Consider the following 25,067-nt stretch of genomic DNA (forward strand, 5'->3'; position numbering starts at 1 on the left):
GAAGAGTGGCGTAATTGAATTGAGCCTTTTTTAGTACATCGATAATCCTTTAATCATTCTATGCTATTTTCTTTAAAAAAAAATCAGTCCAGACATTTTCTTTACTATGAAGGAACTTAGTCCAGTGTGAGAAATTACACGCAGAGAAGGTATAAACAGATACGGACTTGGGAGCTCCATCATAGCAAAGCCACTTTGAAGTTGAAAGAGACTGTATTTAACCATGGAGTTATCATAGGATTGCTGTCTTTAATTTTATTCAGAACATCACATCAAAGGAAGTTTTTGAAAGATTTTCAATAGTTGGAGAACTTGTATGGCAGAGGACCACTCCCTCTGTGGTATGTGGTCAAGATAAAAATTTCAGTAGAAATTCAGACATTGGATTTTGGTTAAACCCAGCTGGAAAATCGATAGGGATTTTGGCTCTGTGCAGAGATGTTCACTGAGAATCGTTTATGGCATCTGAAAAGGGTTGTAGAGACTGGGCGTGTTTTGTTGCTCGGAATGGGAAGCAGCAGCAAGCATGAGAGGCTGACTTCACATGTTTAAAGGACTGTCTTCCAAAGAAAGATGTGGTACAGCTTCCTGATCAAATGGGCAAAATGAAAGGATTGTGAATTTCATTTAAGAAAGAGCTTTAAAAAGCAAAGATGGCTGGGCATGGCTCACACCTGTAATCCTAGCACCTTGGGAGGCCAGGAGTTTAAGACCAGCTTGGGCATCATAGTGAGACTTCCTATCTACAAAAAATAAAAATATTAGCCAAGTGCGGTGGCACATGCCTGTAGTCCTAGCTACTCAGAAGCCTGAAGGGGAAGGATTGCTTGAGTCCAGGAGTAGGAGTTCGAGGCTGCAGTGAGCCATGATTGTACCAGGGTACTCCAGCCTGGGCAATAGAGTGAGGCCCTGTCTCTTTAAAAAAAAAAAAAAAAAAAAAAAGCAAAGATATGTTACAAATTAGTTTGGGCTGCTTAGTGAAGAAATGAGTACCTTGTCACTAGACGTATTCAAGGAGAGGCTAGAAGAGTAGTTGCCAGGAGACTTCTCTGTTGGGGTGAGATCTTTCGGTACTTGGCTGTGCTATTCAGTATACCCTGCAGAAAATGCTAGTGGATCTCCTGACCGTGAGGGCAGGTGGAAACCCTCCAATGACAGTGTTAGGCTATCGATTATGCTAAATAAAGAGCTTAAGAATTGGTTCCTTCTGCTATCTTGCCCTGTGGCTGCACCCGAGGCAAGATACACCTTTCGGTATTTTTCTTTCTCCAGCTTTGTGTTAGAATAGAGGCTGTTTTCTGATGTAGTGGGGAAAGTGTCAACGTGTTAGCCACTCAGTAGAGAACGAAGGGCGCCTGCTCTGTAGGCTTAATCCCATGACTTGTTGAAGTGAGAATCCGAATGACTTTACTAGTGGCTAGTGGGGACTCTGAGGAGGCTGCAGTAAGACTTGCTCTTCTTTCCCATGAACAGTGGGTATCACCAGGACATCAAGTCTTCCTGGCCTGAGTGAAATAGACTCCGTCCTTAATATGGCTTTCCAGAGGTTACCGCTTTATTCTGCACCTGTAGAAATACCACACTGTAGGGATCTTCGTTGAGTCATTTTCATTCATAGGTGATTTAATAAACTATTTATTTTGGTTTATTGTAAGGATAATGCTTGGAGTAAAATGAAAGTCTCCTCTGTGCATGAAACACCTCCGTGGAGAGAAAGCTGTTTTGTTTTTCTGTAAATTTCTTGGCTTTGATGCGATGTTTTTATGCTTTTTAAAATGTTTTGTTTCTAATTGCTGACCGTTTTTGATGTTCTAAACAAATTATTTTAACTCCCAACCTTTAGCGATCTAAATGATAGAGTTTCATAATGTGAAAAGCTAGATGAGGAAAAAATAAGTAACTGTTTAAAACAAAAAGAACAGCAGATAGGAAATTCCAAGCAGTGATTGCGAAAATAATTGTAACTAACGAATTTGATAATAATAATAATAATGCTTTTACAGGAAAACTAAAGAAACTGTCAATCTTGAAGGTGGATCAGAATAGACTCACACAGTTGCCTGAGGCAGTTGGGGATTGTGAAAGTCTCACTGAGTTAGTTCTTACAGAAAATCAGCTCCTGGTAAGTGTGGTTTGCACATATATCATAAAGACTTACTAGGGTAGATTCTACTTATTTGTAATTTGAGTGGACTAAATGGAAATTTCTTCATATTACATCCCAAAACGGTCTTACAAAGCAAATGCATGACCTAAAGATCAGTTTTTGCTTAAGCAAAGAAAGTGGTGCTTAGGTTTCCCTGTTGAGCTTGTGTCCCAGTTGTGGTGCTTTGAATATAGGGACTGAACAAATGCCTCACAGATGTCTCCAGTGAGGTGTGGGGATAAGCTACTCTCGTTGGATGTGTTGATGCCCCAGCTGTGGTGCCCGGAGACCACCACTGGAAATATTCGTCAGGATTCCTCTGGCCTTTCGCTGGGTTCTTTGAGCAAATGGGAAGAACAGGAGAGAAGAGGAACAAGATGGACGTTGGCCAGGAAAAGCCTTGGCAGAATGGGGGCTGGGAAATGCTCTTGATCAAGGAGCCAGAGGATGGCATCTGATAGGCTCTGGTTAAGGCTGCTTCTTATTAGAACTTGGGAGTGGAGGGGGCTGGAGGGGTCCTCCACCTGGACTAGGCTCCCACCAGACAAGGGCACGGGCAATGCGTGCACCCCCTGGCAAAGGGTGGGTGGGCAGGGTGGCAGCAGATCTCAGTTGTCTTTTCCTGTCCTGCTGCCCCCTCTGCTTTTGTGAGTCCTTCAGTTGTCCCTTCTCTTTCCCCCCCTTTTAGTTGTCATATAGCACTCTCTTTTCTTCAGTTTACTCTCCTACTTTTCTCTTTTCTTTTCTCTGTCTTCATTTTGTCATTTTATTTTTTTTTACTCTCTTTTCCCTTTTCCTTTTCCCTTTTCTCCTTTCTCTATAAATAGAGTAAGTAATGCTCTTTAGGTGGAAAGAGCAGAAGGGACAGCAAGAAAGGATGGAGTGCACAGACGTGGGTGGGGAGCCCAGCAGCCCCTCTCCTCAGACAGCTCAAGCAGCCAGCCTCTGGCAGGTGTGGTGGGAGTTACCAGATCTTCCAGTCCTGCTTTGTGATTTTAGGCTTACAAATAGTAATCATAACAACTGTAAAAATAATATGCACCCCTGGATTGCACTGGAGTGTTGAAGACCCCCATGTGGGTGCCAGCCTGGTTCTAGTAGAGCTTTGCTCCCCACTCCAGGATGCTCACCTTTCTCCCATCCTCATAGCCCTCGCCTTCCCCTGCCCATGCGGCACCCTGCTTCAGGTGCTGATTCCCTGCCCCAGTGCTCTGGCTTCCACGGACATCTAAGCCACTGTCCCAGTGTGGTCCTTGAAGGTGCAGGCAGGGCAGGAATGAATCTTGAGGGTGCAAATTCCCACTTACTTGAGTTGAACAGCATCTTTTTCCCTTTATAAGATGTTTCCCTGTTCCCAGATCTCTACTTCTGACTTCATTCCTTTAAAACAGACTTATCATTTCAACAAAAATTCAAAATACTTAATGTCGCACCCCCTAAGTGAACATTACAAATATCTGATATTCAGCAAAAACTATTGCTGCTGTTGCTGGATGAGATTATATTCTTTAGGTCCTTGCAAAGATCTTATTTACTGTGAGCCATGTTAAAAATATGTGTTAAATTAATAGTGAAATTGTTATTTTAACAGACCCTGCCTAAAAGCATTGGAAAACTAAAGAAGTTGAGCAACTTGAATGCAGACAGAAATAAATTAGTGTCCTTACCAAAAGAGGTATGTGCTTTTAGAGAAATCACATGATAATAATTATGAAGAAATAATAATAATACATAAGGGATAAAAAATGTCAAATGCTTTGAAAAGACGCATGTGTTGTTTTTTAAAGGTGTGAACTCTAATCTGTGAGTATAGAGCCAACTGGAGGAATTATGTCAAAGAATGGTCATCAGTAACATTAAGGAGAGTTGGGAAAGGTGAATTTATAGGATTTTAAATGGGAGAAAGAAAGAGATTGACATTTTGGGTTTGACATACAGAGAATGGTGACACCATTGGCAGAAATTGATAATTTGGGAGTTTGGCAGAGGAAGTGGATGACTTTGGGTTTGATTTTTGAATTTAATGTGAAATTAAGCTCTATCCCATAAGCAATTGGAATTATAAAAATTGATCTTGGTGCAACCATATTTCTGGGCAGAGATTTACATCGGGCCATGCTCATGTCTTGGATGAAGTTGAACAAACTCTTCACAAAGGCATAACATAGAGGAAGGTGAATGGGAAGCTAAAGCCAGCTTCCTAGGACTTTTTTTTTGGTTAGTAGTCTAAGCACGAGAAAATGAGACATCACCATCTGTTGTGGAGAGTAGCTGTGTGGACTGAGAGGCATTTAAATTCTGGCAAGGGAGGTGGAAATACTGACAATGAGGGGGAAGCTTATAGTGGGTGAAACAAGGAGGTGTCTAGTGTGTTGTTTAAAAAGAAGGCTTACAATTAGCCAGGCGTGGTGGCGGGCGCCTGTAGTCCCAGCTACTCGGGAGGCTGAGGCAAGAGAATTGCCTGAACCCGGGAGGCTGAAGTTGCAGTGAGCCGAGACCATGCCACTGCACTCCAGCCCAGGTGACAGAGTGAGACTCTATCTCAAAAAAAAAAAGAGAAAAAGGAGAAGGCTTACTTTCTATTGGGTACTAGAAGAGCTTGGTTGGAGAAGGAGAATACTGAGCTTGATTTTTTTTTATCAGCAATAAAGCCTAAAACTAGCTGTTGATGAGCCTTCTCCTTTGCTGGGTCCTCCTCTAGAAAGGTATGGTATTTCCTTGTATGATATGATCACTGGCTGGTTGTAGTTTGCTTCATATTTCTGTTTTGACTTTTTCTAACATCTATTTTGGAGTAATTTCAAAGCTGCCTTTCAGCCAGTCAGAACATATGGCGTTCTTATTTTCCTAGGGCCGCATCTCAGGGTATCTGAACTTCCTCTTTCCTTTCCTCATGTTGGTGTTTGGCCCACAGTGTCCCAGTCTTCTCCCTGGGTAAGGTGGCCAGCATTTCTAAATGGAGACATGAGAATATTTACTATAAACATGATCATATTCTGAAACATCCTTAATATGAACACTGGCATCTAAGTAAACTGTTTCCGGCTATGACTTCAGTCTGTTTCTCAGCAAAACTGGGACTCAACTAAGAGAGTCTATGAATTAGAAAAGTTGGGTTCTAGTTTCTAAGCAATAAACCAAAATACAGAACTGATATTCTGAACAGTTAAATTTCCTCTTGCTGAATAGTGCTTGCAGATGGATAGTAGACTGGACATATAAACACACATACAGATGTAGAAAAGATTTCTTTCTTTCAATGCCAGGCACTGTACTAGATGCTTTCAAGTATTTGTTGTACTTGTTGAATCCTTACAACAGCTTTTGCAGTCATGATAATTTCCTCATTTTACGAGTGAGGAAACAGGCCAGTAAGTAGTTTTTCTTACTAGGGCTCACACAGCTGGGAGTTGGTAGAACCTGACTCCGAAGATGAGTCTCCCAGTAAACACATGACCACTTAGGTAATGCAGGCTCAGCCCAACCTTTCCATCTGTGTGACCTTGAGGTAGGGCAAGCTCCTGATTTGTTAAGGAAAAGCCAAAGTATCTTTAGTTTGGACACTACAGAAAATTAATACATTTTAGGTGTACTTTCAAGGCAGATCATGAGGAGAGCACTTTTAGGTGTAATGTTAATTCCCAGCAAGTTTCACCACCCATTCCCCAGCTTCCCTGATCCCCTGACTCTCACAAGATTACGATCTAGACAAGAACCTTGGAAATTTACTTTCATAAAACTTTCACCATCATTTCAGCATTGGTCCTCTTTTTCACTTTAAAAAAATGAAACACACTCAAGAGTTTCTGACTAGAGGGTTATATCTAGTCCATGCTATGTGTTCACTAAATTTACTAGAACAGTTTTTCATGATGCAAAAAGTGAAAATATGATGAAAATATTTCTAACTTCAGAGCTTTTTAGTCATATTTTGTCCATTTTCTGAGAAATTATGATTGGTTTTCTGGCATCTGGCATTTTAGAAAGAAAGAGTCTGTGCCTTTCCTTTCAGCTGTCTGATAAAGCAGAGAATGTTTAGGTTTTTAGGAATTGGATCTTTTCTAGATCACCTCCTACTCACATACAGTCAGCTCCCAGAGTAGGAAAATGTGCTGAGCACATGTCTCCAGTTCTCCCACGGATCACAGTTTGCTGCCTAGCAGAAATGGTTGAGTGCTTGCCTCTGACCATCAGGGCTGAGCAGCCAAACCACCGAGAGCCTCCTGACCTCTCATTGCATCACGTTGGCCCAGGCAGCACTGTCATGTCATGAGTCTCTGTGCAGTGAGTGTGGTAGGCCCTGTGACTGTGTGTATGTTAGCTCTGCCTCCAAGCTTGATGCCATTTGATCAAATCTTGCATTTTCCTGATTGGATTCTTCCGAAAATTTATTGCTTTCTCTTGAACAGTTGCATACATATCTAAACTGAAATGCTGACCGATTCATTTCATATGCCAAAAATCCATAGTAGTATTAATTGCCATTGGTCTGGTGTGCTGTGTAGTTCTTCCTATATTTTTTCCTTTAAAAAAAACAACAACAACATTTATAGTATTGTGTGTTGCCAGTTTTAGGGCACAGCTCCTTAGTCTGCAGCAGAATTTATTTGCATTTTTTCCCCAAATGGTTGAGGGGAAGATATTTGTACCATGTGGGTCACAATATGGATTCTGTTTGTGTTTTGTGGTGTTATTTGTAGTAAACATTTGCAAATCAATGAATGTCTTTTGTTTTCTTAATTGTTAGCTGCTTGGAAATTTAGAAAAGTCAGGTAAACTTGTTATCTTGTAAGTATTGTTCAGACCACAGTTGCATCTCTAACTTCCATTCTGCTTCTTAAATGCATGAAGATTCAAATTGGCTGACTGCTTTGTGTGCTCTTCATTGTAAAATATTGGACATTTTCCTCTAAATTCAGTTTTTTGTTTTTTTTTTTAATGACTGCATGGCCTGGAACTTTATTTTGTTATGTGTTTTTCATGTTTGTTCAGATTATTCACTCTCAAAAGAATGCTTTTCTGTGAATTACATTTTAAGTTATTCAGAAATCCTGAAAGGCATCATTTGGCAGCTCATCTGTTTTCACTAAATTGTAAGTTTGTCGGCACAAATCTGTCTCTAATGGAAAGGCTAGATTTGCTGTATTTGCTACACCTGGCATGCCTCTGATTTTTCAAGTCACTTATTTGTGTCTTTTATTTTTCATCCTGTTGCTTAAGTATATATACTTCTGGGAAAAGGAGAATTCTTAAAAACTCATAGTGTTGGTGGAGAGGAGAGTTAAGGAACATACTGTGCAGTAGTAGTATGATTGATTCATGGATAGATGGAGTTGGTGGTATATGTGTGAGCATGAGTATGATGAATGAGAGCCAGACCATAAAGAGTTTTTGGCTAGAAGAAATTGAGCTTATATCCAAGTTTAGGGTCCTGTTTTCTTTTTGTCTCCATTAAGTCCAAATGAAAGTGACGCCAACTAAGCCACACTTACCCAGTCAGATGAGGCAAGATAGCATTTGCAGATCATTCATCAAAGCTTTTTTCAATCAGACAACCTGTAAATATTAATTACCCATAAATATTACTTATGATACTCAGAAATGCCTGTGGTGATAGAATATTCATTTTGTGGATAGTTTTTCTGCCTTCTTATTATTACAATTCAAAATTCTTTCAGTATAAGTTTCCGTTATATTCTAAAATAAATTATTGATTAAAGACATAATATAGAATATAAAAATATTAGATAAAATATAGTTGACCATCAGATTTCAAGATGGAGAAGTGATTCCTAAACTTGAAATAAGTCATAAAAAAATAGTTGATGGATTTGTCTACAGGAAAATTCGATTTCTGATCTTCAAGAAGGTAAAGGCAGCCTTTACTTTCTTGAAAGGGGGCAGGCAGACATTTAAGGCATCTTAAATGAGAGATCTGTCTTTACTCTATTAGAAGTTCTTTTACACCAATAAGGAAAAGATGTATTTACTATAGAGAAGTAGACAAAAACAAAGAAACTTCCACAAAAACCAGCAAGTGATTCACAGAAGAACAAATAGAAATGGCAACTAATGTGAAACAATTTCAGCCTCATCAGTATTCACAAAAAAATTTAATAATACCAAATTTTGGCAAGGGTGGAGGGAAATGTATATTATCATGTAAATATAAATTATTATGACTTTCTGGAAGGGAATATGATAATAGTAAAAACTTTAGAAATGTGCATACCCTTTGATTCTGCAATTCCACGTCTAGGAAACATTCATGGATATACACTAAGAATGATGTACAAGAACATTTCTCACATTATACACAGGAGCAGCTTACGTGTTCCAGGCACCATACCAAGTGTCCATAGAGGCAGCAAACATGTGCCAGGCATGGTGCCAAGGGCTTTTGCACTTACTCTTATCTAATTATCACAACAGTTCTATGAGGTATAGGTAAATCATTTTCAATGTCCAACAGATTGTGAAACTGAGACTGAGAGAGGTTAAGTAACTTGTCCAGAATCACACAGCAAAGAAGTGGCAGACTTAGCTAGCATTGTCTAACCTGGGCAGTTTGTTAAATAATCTGTGATACATCCATAGAAGGAAATAACTATGTGGTCCATAAAAGTCTTCTTAGAAACATTGTTAAAGTATGTATAATCACAAATGCATGGCAGTGGTACTAGAAAATTGTACCTCGTAATGTTATACTGATTATCCCTTTGTGGTAAGATTTGATTTTTTTTCATTGTGCTTTCCTGTGCGTGTATGTTTGGTTTTTATTTTTCTAATCAATGTAAGGTACTTTTTTATAATCAGAAAAAAAAAAAAGAATTCCATAGCTATTAGTGGATATTTTGATGTCAGTGGCCCCAGAATTCAGGGAATCCCAAAGCCACACGATTTCCAAAAATATTTATGAAGTAGGGAACATTTGAATAATATGCCATAGATGATGGGATTCTAAAATTATGCTTCATATTATTTTTGTTCAAATTGCATTTTGACCAGATTTTACTTACTGTACACTTTTCTTTTTTTGCCAATGGGATGTGTGTTCAATTATGTTACAAATAATATTAAAAGGAATATACTGAAGGAAAGTGAAAGTTCCCTTATACTTAAGGCAAGCATTTAAAAAATGGAATATAAACAAATGTGACTAACATAGGCTCCCTTTTTGAATCACTGAGTCTGTCTCATGATCTCCTCCTTGGGTGAGCTAACCTACAGGCAATTAATACTCAGTGAAAGTTGACCTGAGCAGAGGTTTGCTCAATAATCTGCAGATCCTATTTTCTTGAGATGGGTTAGATCAGTGCCTAACAGCTAAGGAGAGTATCATTTTGAATTAAGAGAGACACAAAACGGCTGGACAAAGATTCTCAGCTATATTCCATAATTCTCAGAGAATCCAAGTCCAACAACCCCTTGTATTCTGGGAAGGTGCTATTATGTGGTTTAAGGGAGGCTTAAAAATATCAGCTTCCTACATAACTGGTAACAAGTTATTTAAACAGTGACTCTGCTTCCCAGAACTTCTAAGTGATACATTTTATCCTGATGACCAGTGAGAAACCTGTAAACTCTTCCTCCTGAACCCAAAAGAGAAAGCCAAAATATATATGAATGATGTGTATAATGTCAGTCTTCACTATCATTAATATAAAATGTCACTGCGATACATCGTTAGGGAGATGGGGTTTTTTAAGACATTCGGGTAAGTTCAGGAAAGAGACTGCCAGCATCAGTACAGTTCTAAGAACATAGTAGGTATTCAGGTGTTGATTGTACTCATCATTTGGATCTGAGGTTTTTACTTCCTGGAAAAAAAATAGCTACCACATTTATTTGGCAACAGCAAAAGTCCAGTTTCTATGATAGGTGCCAAATTATATATGTGATTTCATTTAATTTAATCATTATTGTTACTTTTGGTTAAAGTAACATATCCAAACCCGCAAAACATATGACTGAGCCTAAATTCTAGCCCAGGTCTGTATGGTCTTAAAGCATCTGCTCCCTCCATCGTATCGCATCTCCCTCTGACGTCTATAATGAACTATATCTTTTTAGTTATGGGTTTGAATGCTTAATAATCTTTCTAAAAACCAAAGGTTGTGCCATCCCTTCCTGGCTGATTTGGAAAGAGGGCTGTGTTTATGTGAATGTTTGCTGGGACAGCGTGTGCCTTTGTGGGGTGATTAAGGCATCCCTAGCACACTCTGCAACAACATGTGCTCTTTGTTGGCATTGTTTTTCAAAAACCATAGACAATAGAGATCAGGAGGTCACACTGCCTGCTTTGACAACCCAGAGGGCCTAAGAGGCTCTTGTACGCAATTGCTTTCCACCCCTTGACGTCTCAAATGGGTGTGAGATTAGAGTGGGAAAGGAAAAAGAAAAATGAAACAATAACACACAGTAGACAGCTCACACACTTCATTGAAGTTTACACTATATGTTCTCAAATGATTAATGGATCTTGTCTAGAACATTTATTTAGAGCCTTCTCTGACCCACTTTAATTAATTAATTTATTTGACTACATAATATATGCACATGATGCCAATTGAAAATGTTCACATGGTATAGCAGTAGGGCCCCAAAACAGATATCTTACAGGTTGGTGTGGTGGGAGGGCAGTGGACAGCTTCATGACAAGATGCCCAGAATTAAAATGCAGCCCCAGCTCTGTGTGTCTTCCAGGAGCTGATTATCCCATCCGGACGATCATATGAATGATAATATCTGCTTTGCCCCCCTTGGGTCACACATAAATCCTGTCTCTTCAAAGCTAGATCAGGACACTAGCGGGGGTCTTCAGCCTCAGCCAACTGCTGACTTGGAAGCCCTCCTTCAGGGCATGCAGCCATACCTCTGAACCCCAGCCTTACACCGAAGCTCTTCCACCTGGAGCAGGGATGCGGGAAGGGTGCCCCATGGGAACCTAGTCATTCTTTCTCATGAGTAGATCTTTGTCAGGATTGTCTAAATTTATCAGAGACTCTAATAATATTGATCATCAAAAGGATCAGGGTTTTGATTGCTTTCCTTCCATGATATTTCTGGGCACCTAGGTAGAATTGTTGATTCCCTTCCTCAAGGGAGGGAGAACGTGCTCAGCCATATGGGAAATCCAGTTGCACATTTCTTGTAGGACACTATATTGGGGCTATATGTTTATAAAACCTAAGGGAGGCTGCTCTGGTGATTCTTACTGGAACAAAAAAGAGTTTTGTTGTCTCCATTGCTACACATAGAGGCAGATAACTTTAGAGGTCTTTCACAAGTAAGTAAAGTGTATAAACATACGTAAATGAGAAATTTAGTGGGCAGAGAGGCTATGCATGGTGGGTAGATAGCATGAATACTATGCTTGCCAAGTACCTTGAGTGTACATAAACATGTGCAAATTAAGCAGTAACTCAGGTAAATGATCTTACGGTTCTTCATGTGGTATTTTGTGCTGTCAGAGGGTTAGACCGTAATTATGAAATGCATGTTATTATATGGACCAAAGGGTTCTGTGAAGACTCACTGGAGGAATAGACGATGTTTAGCTAATTTTGGATCATTGGTAAGATTTAAAAAGGCATTTCTATAAAAAACAGTGGGATCAAAAATATAAAAATGTATTTAGGGTATAATGACTAGACCATTTTTGCTGGGATGAGAAATAAGTGAATGCGGAGACTAAAGGGAGCAATCTAAAAGCCTTTCTACATATCTGGGTACTTTCCACGTGACCAGAGACAAATGTTAGTCTACATTTACTTATATATTTATTTTTCTTTTATATACATTATGGTTAAATATTGTGGTTCAATACATTATTTTGAAATCTTTATATTTTTAAGGGAGGAAATAAAAAGATTATATATGAAAGTAATTATGTAGCCATTCACAAATATGCATTCTGCTTTTGAAGATATTATATACGTATATTAAACACATGTATAAATAGAAAAGGGCAGAAGATATATTCAGATATCATTGACCATTCAAGTCTTGTGCTCTTTCTCAAGTAGGAGGCTCTGGAGTAGTATTTTTCCATGTGTTGGAGAGACATCAATAGGTTCCTTCATGAGCCTTTTCTAGCAGTTGCCCTTAGTCAGGAGAGTGAGTACAAGAAGAATGTAGTACTTTATGGAGTCCTGAAGAATGTTGTGTCTGGGATCGAGCTATTTTTCTGCCCTCTTGATTCAGTTTTCCTACTGTAAAAACCACCACCAATTTGTTCAAGAGAATCATTGGATTTTTTTGTGTGTTTATGTTCCTTTTTGAAGACCAGACTCATACAAAACTCAGTTACCTTTAAATTTCTTACTTAAAAAAAATGGTAATCAAATTTGGTGTGGATGGAGGTGTTGATTTGTGTGCTTTTATGAGCAGGCTGCAGCTGAAGAAATGGAAGTATAGATTTACTCAGTTCACTTTTTTTGAAGATATTGTTGATTTTACATTCATCAAAAAAAGTGAATTTACCACATTAATTTGTGAATGACCAAAAGCTATTAAAAGATGTATGGTGGAAATTAATGTACTGTATCTTCTGTAAGATACCCCTCTTTTTGAAAACAAACAAACAAACAAAAAAAAAACCTGGAACACTGAGAATACTGAAGTTAATATAATGGGCAAGTCTTGAATTATGTGTGTATCAGTATCACCTTTGGCCTAACTTTTGAAAATAGGATTGTTAAACTCGCATATTACCACATAGTATTTTTCTGGATTGTATAGTTTGGTTAACATTTAACAGATGCAGTTGCGTTAGATATCAGCAGTGGAAAATGATTTCTTCTTTAGAATAAAATTTTTAAACTGTATCATTGATTTTCTTGATTTAATTTAGAACATGTACATCTAACATTTTCAGAGATTTTTATGAACATATGGGGCTGTGTTTTTTAAGATTTAAATTAATGATTATTGGTCATCAGTGAGACCAGTGAGTTATGTGGTATAAGTTTATGCATCCTTTTTATACTGTTTGGTAAACAAGGTACTCTGATCCTACTCCATCTCCCCTAGAAAACTGGAAAAAAGATGTATTTTCTTTCTCACCATAGATCGGCGGGTGCTGCAGCCTCACTGTGTTCTGTGTGCGTGACAATAGACTAACTCGGATACCTGCAGAGGTGTCACAGGCAACAGAACTTCATGTCCTGGATGTGGCAGGGAACAGGTAAGCCTGTTGTAGTTTGCTTTGCTTGAGGGAAACAAATATACATACATCCCAATCTTGGCCATGCGTCTTCAAATTTTTGTCTTTGCTTTATCTTACAGAATATAATCCCGATTTTTCAAATGACCTAGGCCTCAGGGAGTTCTTCATATGGGGGCTAGAGTGCTTGAGCCCAATGGAGCAGAGAAGGTCAGGGAAAACCTGAGCATGGGTTAAAGTGTCAGTGGATACTTTCGTAGAAATGCTTCCCAGAATGACAGTACAGTGATGCCAGGGAAAGAGCACTGACCTGAGAATGGGGAGACTTGGGTTGTGGCTTAGCTCTTCTAAGTAGCTTTTGTAAGTCATCATGGGCTTCAGAGTTTCCTCACCTGCAAAGTGAGCGCAAATGAGTTTGAACTCAGTTTTAACCAGGGGACCTTGATATACTCTGCTGGTGACTCTGAACCCCCTGAAAATACAAATAGAATTGTGTATTTAGGGAAGTGTTTACAGCTAATGTCAGAATCTCCAAATGATTCATAATACAAAAAAAGTTCAGAGCCGCCAGACTAGTATCCCCAAGGTCACAGCATCACCATTTCTCAAGTTCCGGGGCAGAGGTCATGTTGGACTGAGCGCCATTTTCTAGAATATGCCTGTTCATCATCTTTGTGGAATACATTTGTTTCCGTCATTCTGAGCTAATTTCAGCACCCTAAATGTCATATGCGCCTTCTCTGTGAACAGAAACAGCTATTCTTTCTTTTGGGGACCCTCTTCTCTGGCTCCTTGGCTCTCTTCTTCATCACTCAAGCTTTATTTTCTCCAGGGAGTCTCTTTTCTGAATCCACATTTGGGGAATTTCCCCTGCCATGGCAGTCACAGTACCATATGAGAATTGCCTGTTTTCATGTGGGTAACCCTACTAAGCCTGAAGTTACCTAAAGTTAGATATTCTTCTGATTTATGTGTCATTGTGTCACTTGTCCCATCAGAGTGCCTGGCACATAACGGATGCCTGGTAAATATTTTCAGTGGAACAAAAATGTTAATAGTTTTACGGGATGAATAGCAGGCCACTGCAGAATGGCTTATATCATAGGCTTCCTTGCCAAAAGGAATTAAAAATTGCTTTTGAGTGTGATGTGGTTAGACAGGACAAGAAGGTTCACCTGCTTGGGGGAAAATGATCAATGATCTTAAATGGTAAAGGCCAGCAGTCTAAAGAGTGTTTGGGAGGCTGTCTCCTGAGTGCTGATTAGCTGGTCATTTTGGTCAGGCACAGGTCACCATTTTTCATTCTTGCTAATGGATTATAGACAGCAGGGCTAAATAAACAGCAGTTCTCAGCTGGAATCTAGAGGTGAGTTATAGCCTCAGGGAATGCTCACCTTTTTAAAGTTAATGCTTTCAGGACATCTTGATAGATTCTTAAGACCACTAACTGGTTGCCGGAAACCCAGGATTAAATTGAGTTGAACCTCGGATTTCTGCTGAACTAAGCAGAACTAAGGCATGAGCCTTTACAGCTTGAGAAGGGTACTTCTTTCCTGGTCTTTCTCCTCTAGCAGTAGAAACTCAATGAGTCAACATTCGCTGGTTCTTGCCACACTACTGAGCATGAATTTGCCTCAATTCTTGAGCTGAAAGATGGCTGTGATGCCGAAAAACTGTTTTTACTGTTTTTACATGAATGAAGGCCCCATTTCTCCAGTTCTCAGAAAAAGAGAAAGTTAAATTTTTGTTATGCTTGGGCTGGGATGGAGAAAACCCAATTAAAAAGTCGAGTTACATAGCTGTCATTTGAGTCAGTTGAGTGTGTCATTTAGTCCATGCATACATATATAGATTCATAACCAAATTTTAAGCCTATTAAAATATTTAATCACTGCTTATTAAAAGTATCAGTATAGAAACTAATCTTTTAAAAAGGGCTACCTTGTCAGCCTTTTAGCTTGCAGAAACATCATACCATGGGAAATCATACTAAATCATTAAATACAATAGAAGCTTCTGCCTCTTCTTTCAAGTATATGAGAATAACACATGGCAGCAGGAAACCTACACTGTGAGTTTCTAGAAACTTTCTTTTGCAGTTTGGTAGGATGAATTATAGCAAGGAAGACTATAACCTGTCACTTGGGAACTAAGTATTAAACCTTCTGTGACGGTAAAGAAAATGTCTTATATCATCAGTTACTCAGGCACAGAACACAAAATTCCTTAATACTTAGACTCTCTCCCATAGGAATATCCACCAAGTGTGCAAAACTGGGCATTTGAGGATCTTCCTTACTTGCAATATTAGTAATACTGAATATTAGAATCAATGGTTGTCAATTGGGAAATAGGAAATAGCTTATACTTTTGAATTTTGTACTATGTATGTATGTATTACCCAATCCAAATAATTAAAAATATTAAAAGACAAACAACAGCATACTGTTGTGGAATACTAAGCAGTCAAAGAATGAGATATTTCTCTGTGCAGTGACACAGAAAGAGACCCAAGATACTGAGTGAAAAGGGAAAGTGTTGAACAGTACATAGAGCTCTCATTTTGGTGGGGTTTTTTCCTTGAAAAAGAAAAAAAAAATCACTTATTTGTGCATTATACCCAAATACTAATAGTAGTTCCCCTAGATGAGACTTGAGGGTACAGGGAGTTTTCACTTTAGATATTTTAGTATCGTTTAATTTTTTGCCAGTTATGTTCCCAATTTATATATATTTTTAAATATTTTTGAAAACTTTGCTTAAAACTAAAAATTCTAGTAGAAAGTAGCAGAAAGATGAAACTACATTGTAAGGCATATTCAGTCACTGGTGAAGTTAATATTAATCAGTAGGCCATGCTTAGCTATTAAATTCGAGAAAGCAGTTGCTATAGTAGTTCACAGGCATGGAAGGTCACTTGGGGCTGGGTTGGTCATGGACATAACTGGAGACAAGAGGCTTACAGTTTGGTTATTCATTTGCTTTAGTTCTTGTACCATTGGTGTGAATAGTAACCACAAGTTTTTTATTTCTGGGGGCATGTGGTCCTAAATAGAACACAGATGCCTGCAAGCTGTGGTTTCTTGTGCGTTGATTCTGTTTATTCTGTAGTGTACAGAAGGTACCAGAATAAACCAAAAATGTATTATTAGCTCCTTTGGAAAGCAGGAATGTATTTCTCATCTATTTTCTGACTTGTAGCTGGGATGGTTTACCCAAGAGAGACAGAAAAGCATGTGTATATCTTTTTTTCCCCAGGCTGTAGTGAGTTAGAGGATCAGCCAGCCTGCAGAATCTCTGTGGGCAGACTGTTCAGGGAACAGGGCGTTTTTTTCTCTTGGACACCACTGGCAACACTTCTGTCCGCAAGACAGTGGGCAGCTCATGTGTGGTGTGGACTCAGTCAGCAGCAGCCACATTCAAGCTGGCACTTTGATTCTTTGAAGCAAAACTGGTGTTTCAGGCAACTCATTAATCTGAGTGGAAATATGTTGATAAGATTTGTTGTTGTAGAGTCTAATAATTTATTTAGCTTTTGTCATATGGTTTGTCATTCTTAGAAGCTGTTATTTATTAAGATTATTGATGCTCTTTTTAGCCTCTTATTTATACTTTTGCTTTAACATTCAGCTGGCTTCTAGTCTGAGAAGTTACAGTGACCACATTTGAGTATCTGTGTTTTGTGCCAGTTTTCAAGTCTTGATTTTTTTCCTTCTGTTCTCATGAATAAGACAGGTAGAGATGTTGACTGTAAGTGTCTTGCCCAAGACTTGAAACTTTAAACATTCTAATGGATGTTAGCTTGCTTCCTCTTTTAAAAGATGTAGGAGAAAAATTTAAAAGAAATTACATTTTTGTTCAATAGAATGAAAGAGTTTGATGTACTTGAAGCTTTAACAGTGTATAATGCCTATTTAAGAAAATCCTTGTCACAGTACCTGGCAAGTACATGTTTTTAACTTCCTTGCATTTGAGTTTACATGTATGCAACATTCTTTGGATAGAAAGAGAAAGAATTTTTGTATAAGCACAAGATATTTCAATTCTGTCCCGTAAAGAACAAATATCCCAGAGTAAAAAGAAATGGAATTGTGACTCTGCTGTTCCCTGAGGTTCCCTCAGGTGTCCTTCTCTAGCTATGAGCACATGGTGGCACCGAGTGGATTCTAGGATTTAAAAATATGTATTTCTCACCTAATATTACTCTCATTAGTGAAATATAATGTACAATTCATAGTCTTTTCAAGGGTACTTTAACATAAGCAGTTCTTGTGGATGCACTGGCTTAAGAACCTCACTCCCACTTAAGTTACAGTTTCACAGTACTTCCTCAGTACTGCATCCAATACATATGCATGAGATGGACTCAGCCTTTACTGGACTAATTGTTAAGGAAAAGAAAATATTTTCTCATCTTTGAAACTAACACAGAAATCTTTTGCAAAATGTATTGTTACTGTGAAAAGTTTGTTAATAATACATTTGTTGTTAATACTGTCCATGTACTCTTTGATTTTTTTTTTTTTACTTCTTTTATTAAAGTAATTTAACCAGTTTATGCCTACCATTTACTCTGATTAGTTTTGTGTTATTGGAATACAGCTTCTTTTCATATCTTTAGAGAGTTCTAGTTTATTTCCTGTAGGTTCTGTCAATTGAAATGCTATGTGTGTCTGATAATTCACTATTACTTTTGGTAAGATGTATAGGTAGATTTCCTGCTAATGTTTACTGGAGATAGGTGTACATATGATTTCTGGCAGTGGTCTTTACTAAATAGATTCTACTGGTTGCAGCCAGTCTGTGAAATCTTTGTGCAAACATAAATATAAAACTAATATTTAGGTGTCACATTATAACATTTAAAGTACTTTCATTTATACTACCTCATTTGAAACTGAAATAATCTGATATAGATATTAATTGTCACCTAGGACTCTGAGAAGTAAGAGCTTCTAGAAACTGAGAGATAAAGGTTTAGAAGGGAATAACTGAAATAATCTCCCTAGAGAAAGCAAATGGAGTCCATGCAAAATGGTGTTTAATCTTTATTTTGGCTGCAATTTAAGTGCTTTGACACCCCAGGCACCTCCTTCCTCTTGGCCTGATTCATCAGGTGCTCCTGGAAACAGGTAATCCTGCAGCTTCACACCAGCCCTGTCAGTGAGGCTGTGGCCATCAGAGGTAAAGAACTCCTCCTTCTGGGTCCTTCCAAAATCACCTTGACTTTTTTTCTCTCTTTACATTGAAACCTAGTACAAGACCGTAAAAATGTGTCCTGTAATTTTCTCTTTTTTTTTTTTGCTCTGTAATCTGGAGGTTCTAATGAGAGAAGTGAGAGCAGAAAAGGGAAGCACAGGAACCTACTGAGGAATCCACTTGCAAAGAGTATGTCGTGTCTTAAAAACATAACACCGTTTTTACATTTTGAAACCAATCTCAGGAAGCTCCTTTTAATTTTTCCTCATTTTGTTGATAGGGATTGATTTGATTACAAAATTTGAGGTTGTGATGTCTCTTTTTTTAAAAAAAAAAAATAGGTTGCTGCATCTACCTTTATCCCTGACTGCCTTGAAGTTGAAGGCTCTGTGGCTATCTGACAACCAGTCCCAGCCCCTGCTTACATTCCAGACAGACACAGACTACACCACAGGAGAGAAGATTTTAACCTGTGTCTTACTTCCTCAGCTGCCTTCTGAACCTACTTGTCAAGGTGAATTTAATTTAAGGACAGTATTCACAGGGCCACGAGATTGAGTAGGACCTAATGTCTGTCCATAAGGCCTCTTACTCCCTCATGTGATTGTGTTATATCCAGTCTGCACCTAGAGCCAGCTCAGGTGAGGCCACTGTGGGACTCTTCCAGGAAGGTTACCCTACATCCTTGCAGAAGAAGGGTCGCTCATATCTATTTATCATGTTTGAAATTCCATAAGCAGTTTTTTGGTTTTGAATTATAGTTAAGGCTGAAAATACCATTTCTAGAAGTGGTAACAGAGTCTCTTAAAATCCAAACTGATAGTTCAGAGGATTAGTATTAACACCACTGGCATACTGTTTTTAAGCCATTGAATTATTTTGAGTCATTGTATCTTTGTTTTGTAAATTGTGTGGTTAAACAAAAAATTCACATTAACATCAAAATGCTATTATAAACCCTTTGCTGAGAGCTGGGTTTGGTGGAGGAGAACCGGAGTGCCCTGGGGGAATGGGAGCCCAAGTGGGAGGACTTTAAGACCCTAGAGAAAAACGTGGTAGAGTGTGTTACTGAGGAAAGTACTAGTGTCCAATATGTGTGGCCACATCACTGTCAGAACAGTGTTGAAGTTGTATAAAATAAGCATTTTAAAAGGGACTCTAAATTATGACATTCTGTGATGAAATAGTAAACATATTAATTTAGCAGATATTTTATATGATCTCAAATAGAATTATACATCATTAAAAAAGAAGGGACAACCTTGTCCCAGGCCTTTTTCTTTTTGTTTTTGAGTTTTGTGTGTGTTTGTGTTTTAAAGCCAAACTTGCAACAGAACACCCCCCTTATTTCTGGTGTTCTACCCCTGGTCCTCCGTGTAGATTCTACCTTGTCAGCCGCAAAGTTCATAGCATTTACCGGTCACATGAAGCACAATTCCCTGCTGATGTGGTCTTTGTCACTGCAGAGAATCTGCCTCGCTGTGGTGCGCTGGAGAACTTGGTAAATGATGTCTCTGATGAAGCCTGGAACGAGCGTGCTGTCAACAGAGTCAGTGCAATCCGATTTGTGGAGGATGAGAAAGATGAAGAAGACAATGAGACGGTATGGAAATGCAGATTCTTTGCCTCTGTGAAAGTTCAAAATTAAAAGATTGAGAATGGCACCTAATAAGGATATTTTTATTTTCAGTTAGTATATTCTCTGCTTTGCCTTCAGCATTTAGGAATTTTTTTAGAAGACAAAGCTAGGTAATTCTAGGTACTCGCTCACGAAAGGTAAATGAGGCAAATAGAACTCATGGGTTTTTTTTTTTTTTCTTTCTTTCTTTTTTGAGACAGAGTCTCCCTCTGTCACCCAGGCTGGAGTGCAGTGGAGTGATCTCAGCTCACTGCAACCTCGACCTTCTGGATTCAAGCCATCCCCCGACCTCAGCCTCTCAAGTAGCTGGGACTGCAGGCACCTGCCACCATGCCCGGCTAATTTTTGTATTTTTTGTGGAGATGACGTTTCACCATGTTGTCCAGGCTGGTCTACAGTTCCTGGACTCAAGTGACCTACCTGCCTCAGCCTCCCAAAGTGCTGGGACTACAGGCGTGAGCCACTGTGCCCGGCCTGTTATTGTTGTGTTGTGCTGCTTTTATGGTGCTTCTTTTTCTTTATTTGTGATAGTTTCCCCTCCCACTCCCACTGTTTTCTTAACATGGAGAAACTTTTTTTTTTAATTGTTCCCAGTGAATGCTGTCTCTTCCCATGTTGACTCCATTCACTTGCCATGATTTGACTTAGTGCCAGACCTCTGTGCCTTCTTCAGGTAACCAGCTCACCTTAGCCTTCTTGTAGAGGGCTTATGATCTTAGTTGGATTAGTTAACAAGTTTTTGTTCAGAAATTGGAAAATACTAGTCACCCTTACTTTCATCTGTACTTGAAAATGTCTCTCAGACATCCATCATCTCTAGGTGCTGGTGACAAGGCTTGACATCTTCCTAGCAGTTGACTTTGGCTTCTTAAATTCCTTGAACTAATTGAGAGTTTTCTTAAGCAAAGCTTAGAGGGAGTACTTGCAGCCCCCAAAACAAAGGCAGTTTTTAAAGTATTGCCTATAGTCTTTGTTATTCCAGCTGTCACCAAGTGGGATTTTAGGCATTTACAATCGTAAAGGGCAAAACGCAAATTAGGGATGACAAAATCACTCACTGTCAATGACTCTTTAATACTTACCTCAAGACTTGTTAAGAGTGTGATTATCACCAGTTACTTCATTGCCTCTTCCAGTATTTTGTTAACCTAGTTTGGTTCCCCCTAAAGCCCTTGGATAGGCCGTTTAAAAGATGTACATGCTGTTTTATGAGCTAAAGATCGTGTAACATATTAAATAATATTTTAAAAATTACTCATACTCTGTTACTTAACTTCCAGTCTTAATTAGAATAGTGTGAACTTTCATCAGTGGGTCATAGCAGTAGTACACACAGCAGCAAAATAAGGAAAGGTATACTTCCCTCTTGATTTCCTTTTTCTCCCATGCCTCCCGTGCCTCATTCTGGGTTGAAAGAAGCCAGAATCGCTTTGGGTAATAGTAGAACATTATAGTGACTTTAATTTAGGATTTTTTATTTACTCTTTTATCTTTTTCTTTCCCCACACCCTATAATTATATCCTAAATTTTAAAATAAATGTTCTTGCTGTTTATGGAGCCTTTTTATTTTATAGTAATTTCATATTTTTATAAGTATTCTTTTATTCTAAAAGTTAATCCTTCTATAGTAACTAGGCAAGTTACATGGAACACTTTCCCTTTCCCTTAACTACCAGTGAGCAGTTGACAAATGCACATACCTCCAAAGAAAGCTTTTCCACCCATTTTAACTCAGTTTCTAAGAAGGTGACATTTGTATTGGAATGCTAATGCCTTGAAGCTGCATGTTTTGAAAAAAGTAGTGGAATAAAACCAAAACACTCACTCCACTGTTTGTTTTTAGAGAACACTTCTAAGGCGAGCCACTCCACACCCAGGGGAGTTAAAGCACATGAAAAAGACAGTGGAGAATTTACGGAATGACATGAATGCTGCTAAAGGACTGGACTCAAACAAAAACGAGGTCAATCATGCCATTGACCGAGTGACCACTTCTGTGTAGAGTTTCACCTCCAAGTTTTACCTCCTGTGTCTTCCTCTGCTGTCGAGATGTTCCTGTCTGCTTCCCGGGAGCCTCATGTGCTCCTTGTCCTAACCAGCCCCCGCGCGCCATCTTCCCGTGGAGTGTGGGGAAGCTGCTGTCTCCCAGGAAGTGCCTTACTCATCCCGCAACCAGTCAGCGCACCAGTGGTCTCCCGGTGTGATTTTTTTTTTAAAATTTCAGTTGTTTGTAATAAGTAGAATACACTACTGTAAACATACGACCTTTGTTTTTGTCTTATGTTGGGGTAAAGGAAAGCAGGAAGGGGAATTTTTATCCTCCTCCCTTCCGTAAAGTGCTGGGACATTTTGAATCCCCCAAGTTCCCTTGGACCTACTGATGAGAGATAGTTTTATGTATGGGGAAAAACGGATACTTTTTAAACCTTTTTTGGCAGCTCAGATGGTGTAAATTTTAAAATTTTGTATAGGTATTTCATAACAAAAATATGTATTTCTTTTTTGTTATTTTATCTTGAAAACGGTACATATTTTAGTATTTGTGCAGAAAAACAAGTCCTAAAGTATTTGTTTTTATTTGTACCATCCACTTGTGCCTTACTGTATCCTGTGTCATGTCCAATCAGTTGTAAACAATGGCATCTTTGAACAGTGAGATGAGAATAGGAATGTGGTATTTTAAAGCAGTGTTGCATTTTAATCAGTAATCTACCTGGTGGATTTGTTTTTAACCAAAAAGATGAATTATCAATGATTTGTAATTATATCGGTTGATTTTTTTTGAAAAGATGAACCAAAGGATTTGACTGCTAATATTTTATTCCTTACACTTTAACTTTTTCTGAATAAGTCTCTCATAATGAGTGCAGTGTCAGACTGTGCCTACTCTGATGGTATGTGCCATTTGTAAAATAAAATAGAGCAGAAAAGCACAAAAAGAGAAAACTGGTTCAGACATTCAGTGGGCAAATAAATTATGGACTGCAAAATAATGATTTTTATTCAAGAAAGCTTTAAAAGTTTTATATCCAGATATACAACCACAATAAAGCAAAATAACCTACTATCAAAATAGAAATGTTGCTATCTTTATAAGTGCAATTTAATTTGTAAATAGAGTTTGAATCAAAGTATCACAAAATACTGCTTCAATATTTAATTTTAAATCTGCTAATTTAAGGGATATTGGGAAAAGTTTTGGTGTGTTTCTGTTGATTTCTTTTTTGTATGCTGTGATAAAAGAGAAATGAAAAGTGCCGGTCACTGTGTGGTGTCTAGGAAAATCATATATATTTTTTTCTCCAAAAAATAAATTCATCCTGGACATTGGCCATACAGCTTTTTAAAATTATTACTTTGTATGTTCAAGTGATAGCAGGTAGCCAAATTCTTTGACAGTGTGCTCTGGTCTGTTAAATATCTAAATTACCCGTCAGTTGTGAGTGACCTCCTGTGGGACTTGCATTCACATGGGGCAGAGCCCAGAATTGCCTTTGACTCTGGCTGGTAATTTTGGGTTGTGGCTGTCTGGCCAATTGGACTGCTTATAAACCCGTCTTCAACCAACCAAATACAATACTTTCTTTTACTTCTATACATTTACTTATTGGGTTCACTTAGCTTTTTAGTCTGTGTGTATGTAAGTATGTGTGTATTTTAAAAACTATTTATGGAGCTGAAAGTACGTAACACATAAGTGAGTTTCGGCTGGTCAGTTTTATACCTTGCTCCCTAATCTGTGCATACCAATTTTCTTTTCTCTGTTCTAAGATTTTTCACATCCTCTATTTTGTTTTAAGCTTATAAAGATGATGCCACTATCTCATGGGCTGATTATATATAAGCAAATTAGTTTTATTTAATGAGAATTGTTTTGATGTGGAAGAACAAGTAGAACTTGCATGGCGTGTTTTGTTTGTTTTTATATAAAGCCCATCCTTTACTACTCAGTTCATCATGGCTTTTCTGGACTGGAGGTGGACAGAATGGTGTGTGTGTGCTTAAATTTTCCTAGGAAATGTCACGCACCTAGTTTATTTGCTTTGGCCTGTCTCCTTTAGTTCATGTTCACTTGGTTTGCTTTTTGTTTTCAGTTTGGGGGATTTTGTTTGTTTCCCCTCTTCCTTTGAGAGGGAAATGTCGCTTTCATCTGAATCTTTTACGCTGGTGACACTGCAGTGCTCTTGAACTTCAGGGTGCTGGATCCAAACTCAAGCTTCACAGTGGAAACGGCACCAACCAGACAGTTCTGCCTTGAGAACATGCCAAGCCGTTTCCAAGAAGGTTCCTCTCGTAGTTATAAGAAAAACTTGATTATGTGAAAGGATACCTTTCTCTGTCAGCGCCCGCCTTACCGCGACCCCAGTCCCCATCCAGCCCTTCCTTTAGGAAAGGGAGGAGTACAGTATATGGCTAGCTGTTTGTCTTGTGGGAGTGACAGGTGAAAGCAGGAAAAGAGGTTAGTATGACCTGTTCACCCACTTTTTTTTTTCCCATAGCCAGTTATTTCTTCTTTTCAGCAAGAAAATAATGCCTCAGTGGGTAAAATAGCCAAAGAAAAAATGAGAGGAAGTGAAATAATCAAAGTCATTGATAATGAAAACAGGGATTGGTAAGAAATCATAAAATGTTTGCCTAGATATTGTTTTTTTTCTGGAAAGTTTGGAGGAATTGTCCTGACTGACCCAATCTTTCTGTCTAAAAACATACTAGCTGGCTGTCAATGAGGTGAGCAGGCAAGGTGGGATCACTCGCACCAGCCTCTCATAGCATCACTTCTGCCATCTCCTGTGAAATCTACCACACCCAACAAGACATGCTTAGTGAATGGGGTGGAGGCTGGGAAAATTCTGTGTCTGAGAGTTACTCTGAACAGCCAGTCCTTCCTTGGTAAAAATGACTGACGCTTGGTCGG

General features: G+C 38.6%; 1 protein-coding gene across 1 annotated transcript in view; it reads left to right on the top strand.

Annotated features, from left to right (window-relative positions):
- LRRC1 (leucine rich repeat containing 1) overlaps positions 1–23,501 on the top strand; it is a 130,501-nt gene extending 107,000 nt beyond the window's left edge. Inside the window, exons 9-14 of the mRNA XM_054491307.2 lie at positions 2,004–2,122; positions 3,738–3,821; positions 13,219–13,334; positions 18,854–19,026; positions 19,979–20,115; positions 21,996–23,501. Of these exons, the coding sequence (XP_054347282.1) occupies positions 2,004–2,122; positions 3,738–3,821; positions 13,219–13,334; positions 18,854–19,026; positions 19,979–20,115; positions 21,996–22,154 (788 nt within the window). The 3' untranslated portion in view covers positions 22,155–23,501. The remainder of the gene's footprint in view (positions 1–2,003; positions 2,123–3,737; positions 3,822–13,218; positions 13,335–18,853; positions 19,027–19,978; positions 20,116–21,995) is intronic.
- The last annotated feature ends 1,566 nt before the right edge of the window (positions 23,502–25,067 follow it).

Source organism: Pongo pygmaeus, chromosome 5 (assembly GCF_028885625.2).
Source record: "Pongo pygmaeus isolate AG05252 chromosome 5, NHGRI_mPonPyg2-v2.0_pri, whole genome shotgun sequence".
NCBI classification, from domain to species: Eukaryota; Metazoa; Chordata; class Mammalia; order Primates; family Hominidae; genus Pongo; species Pongo pygmaeus.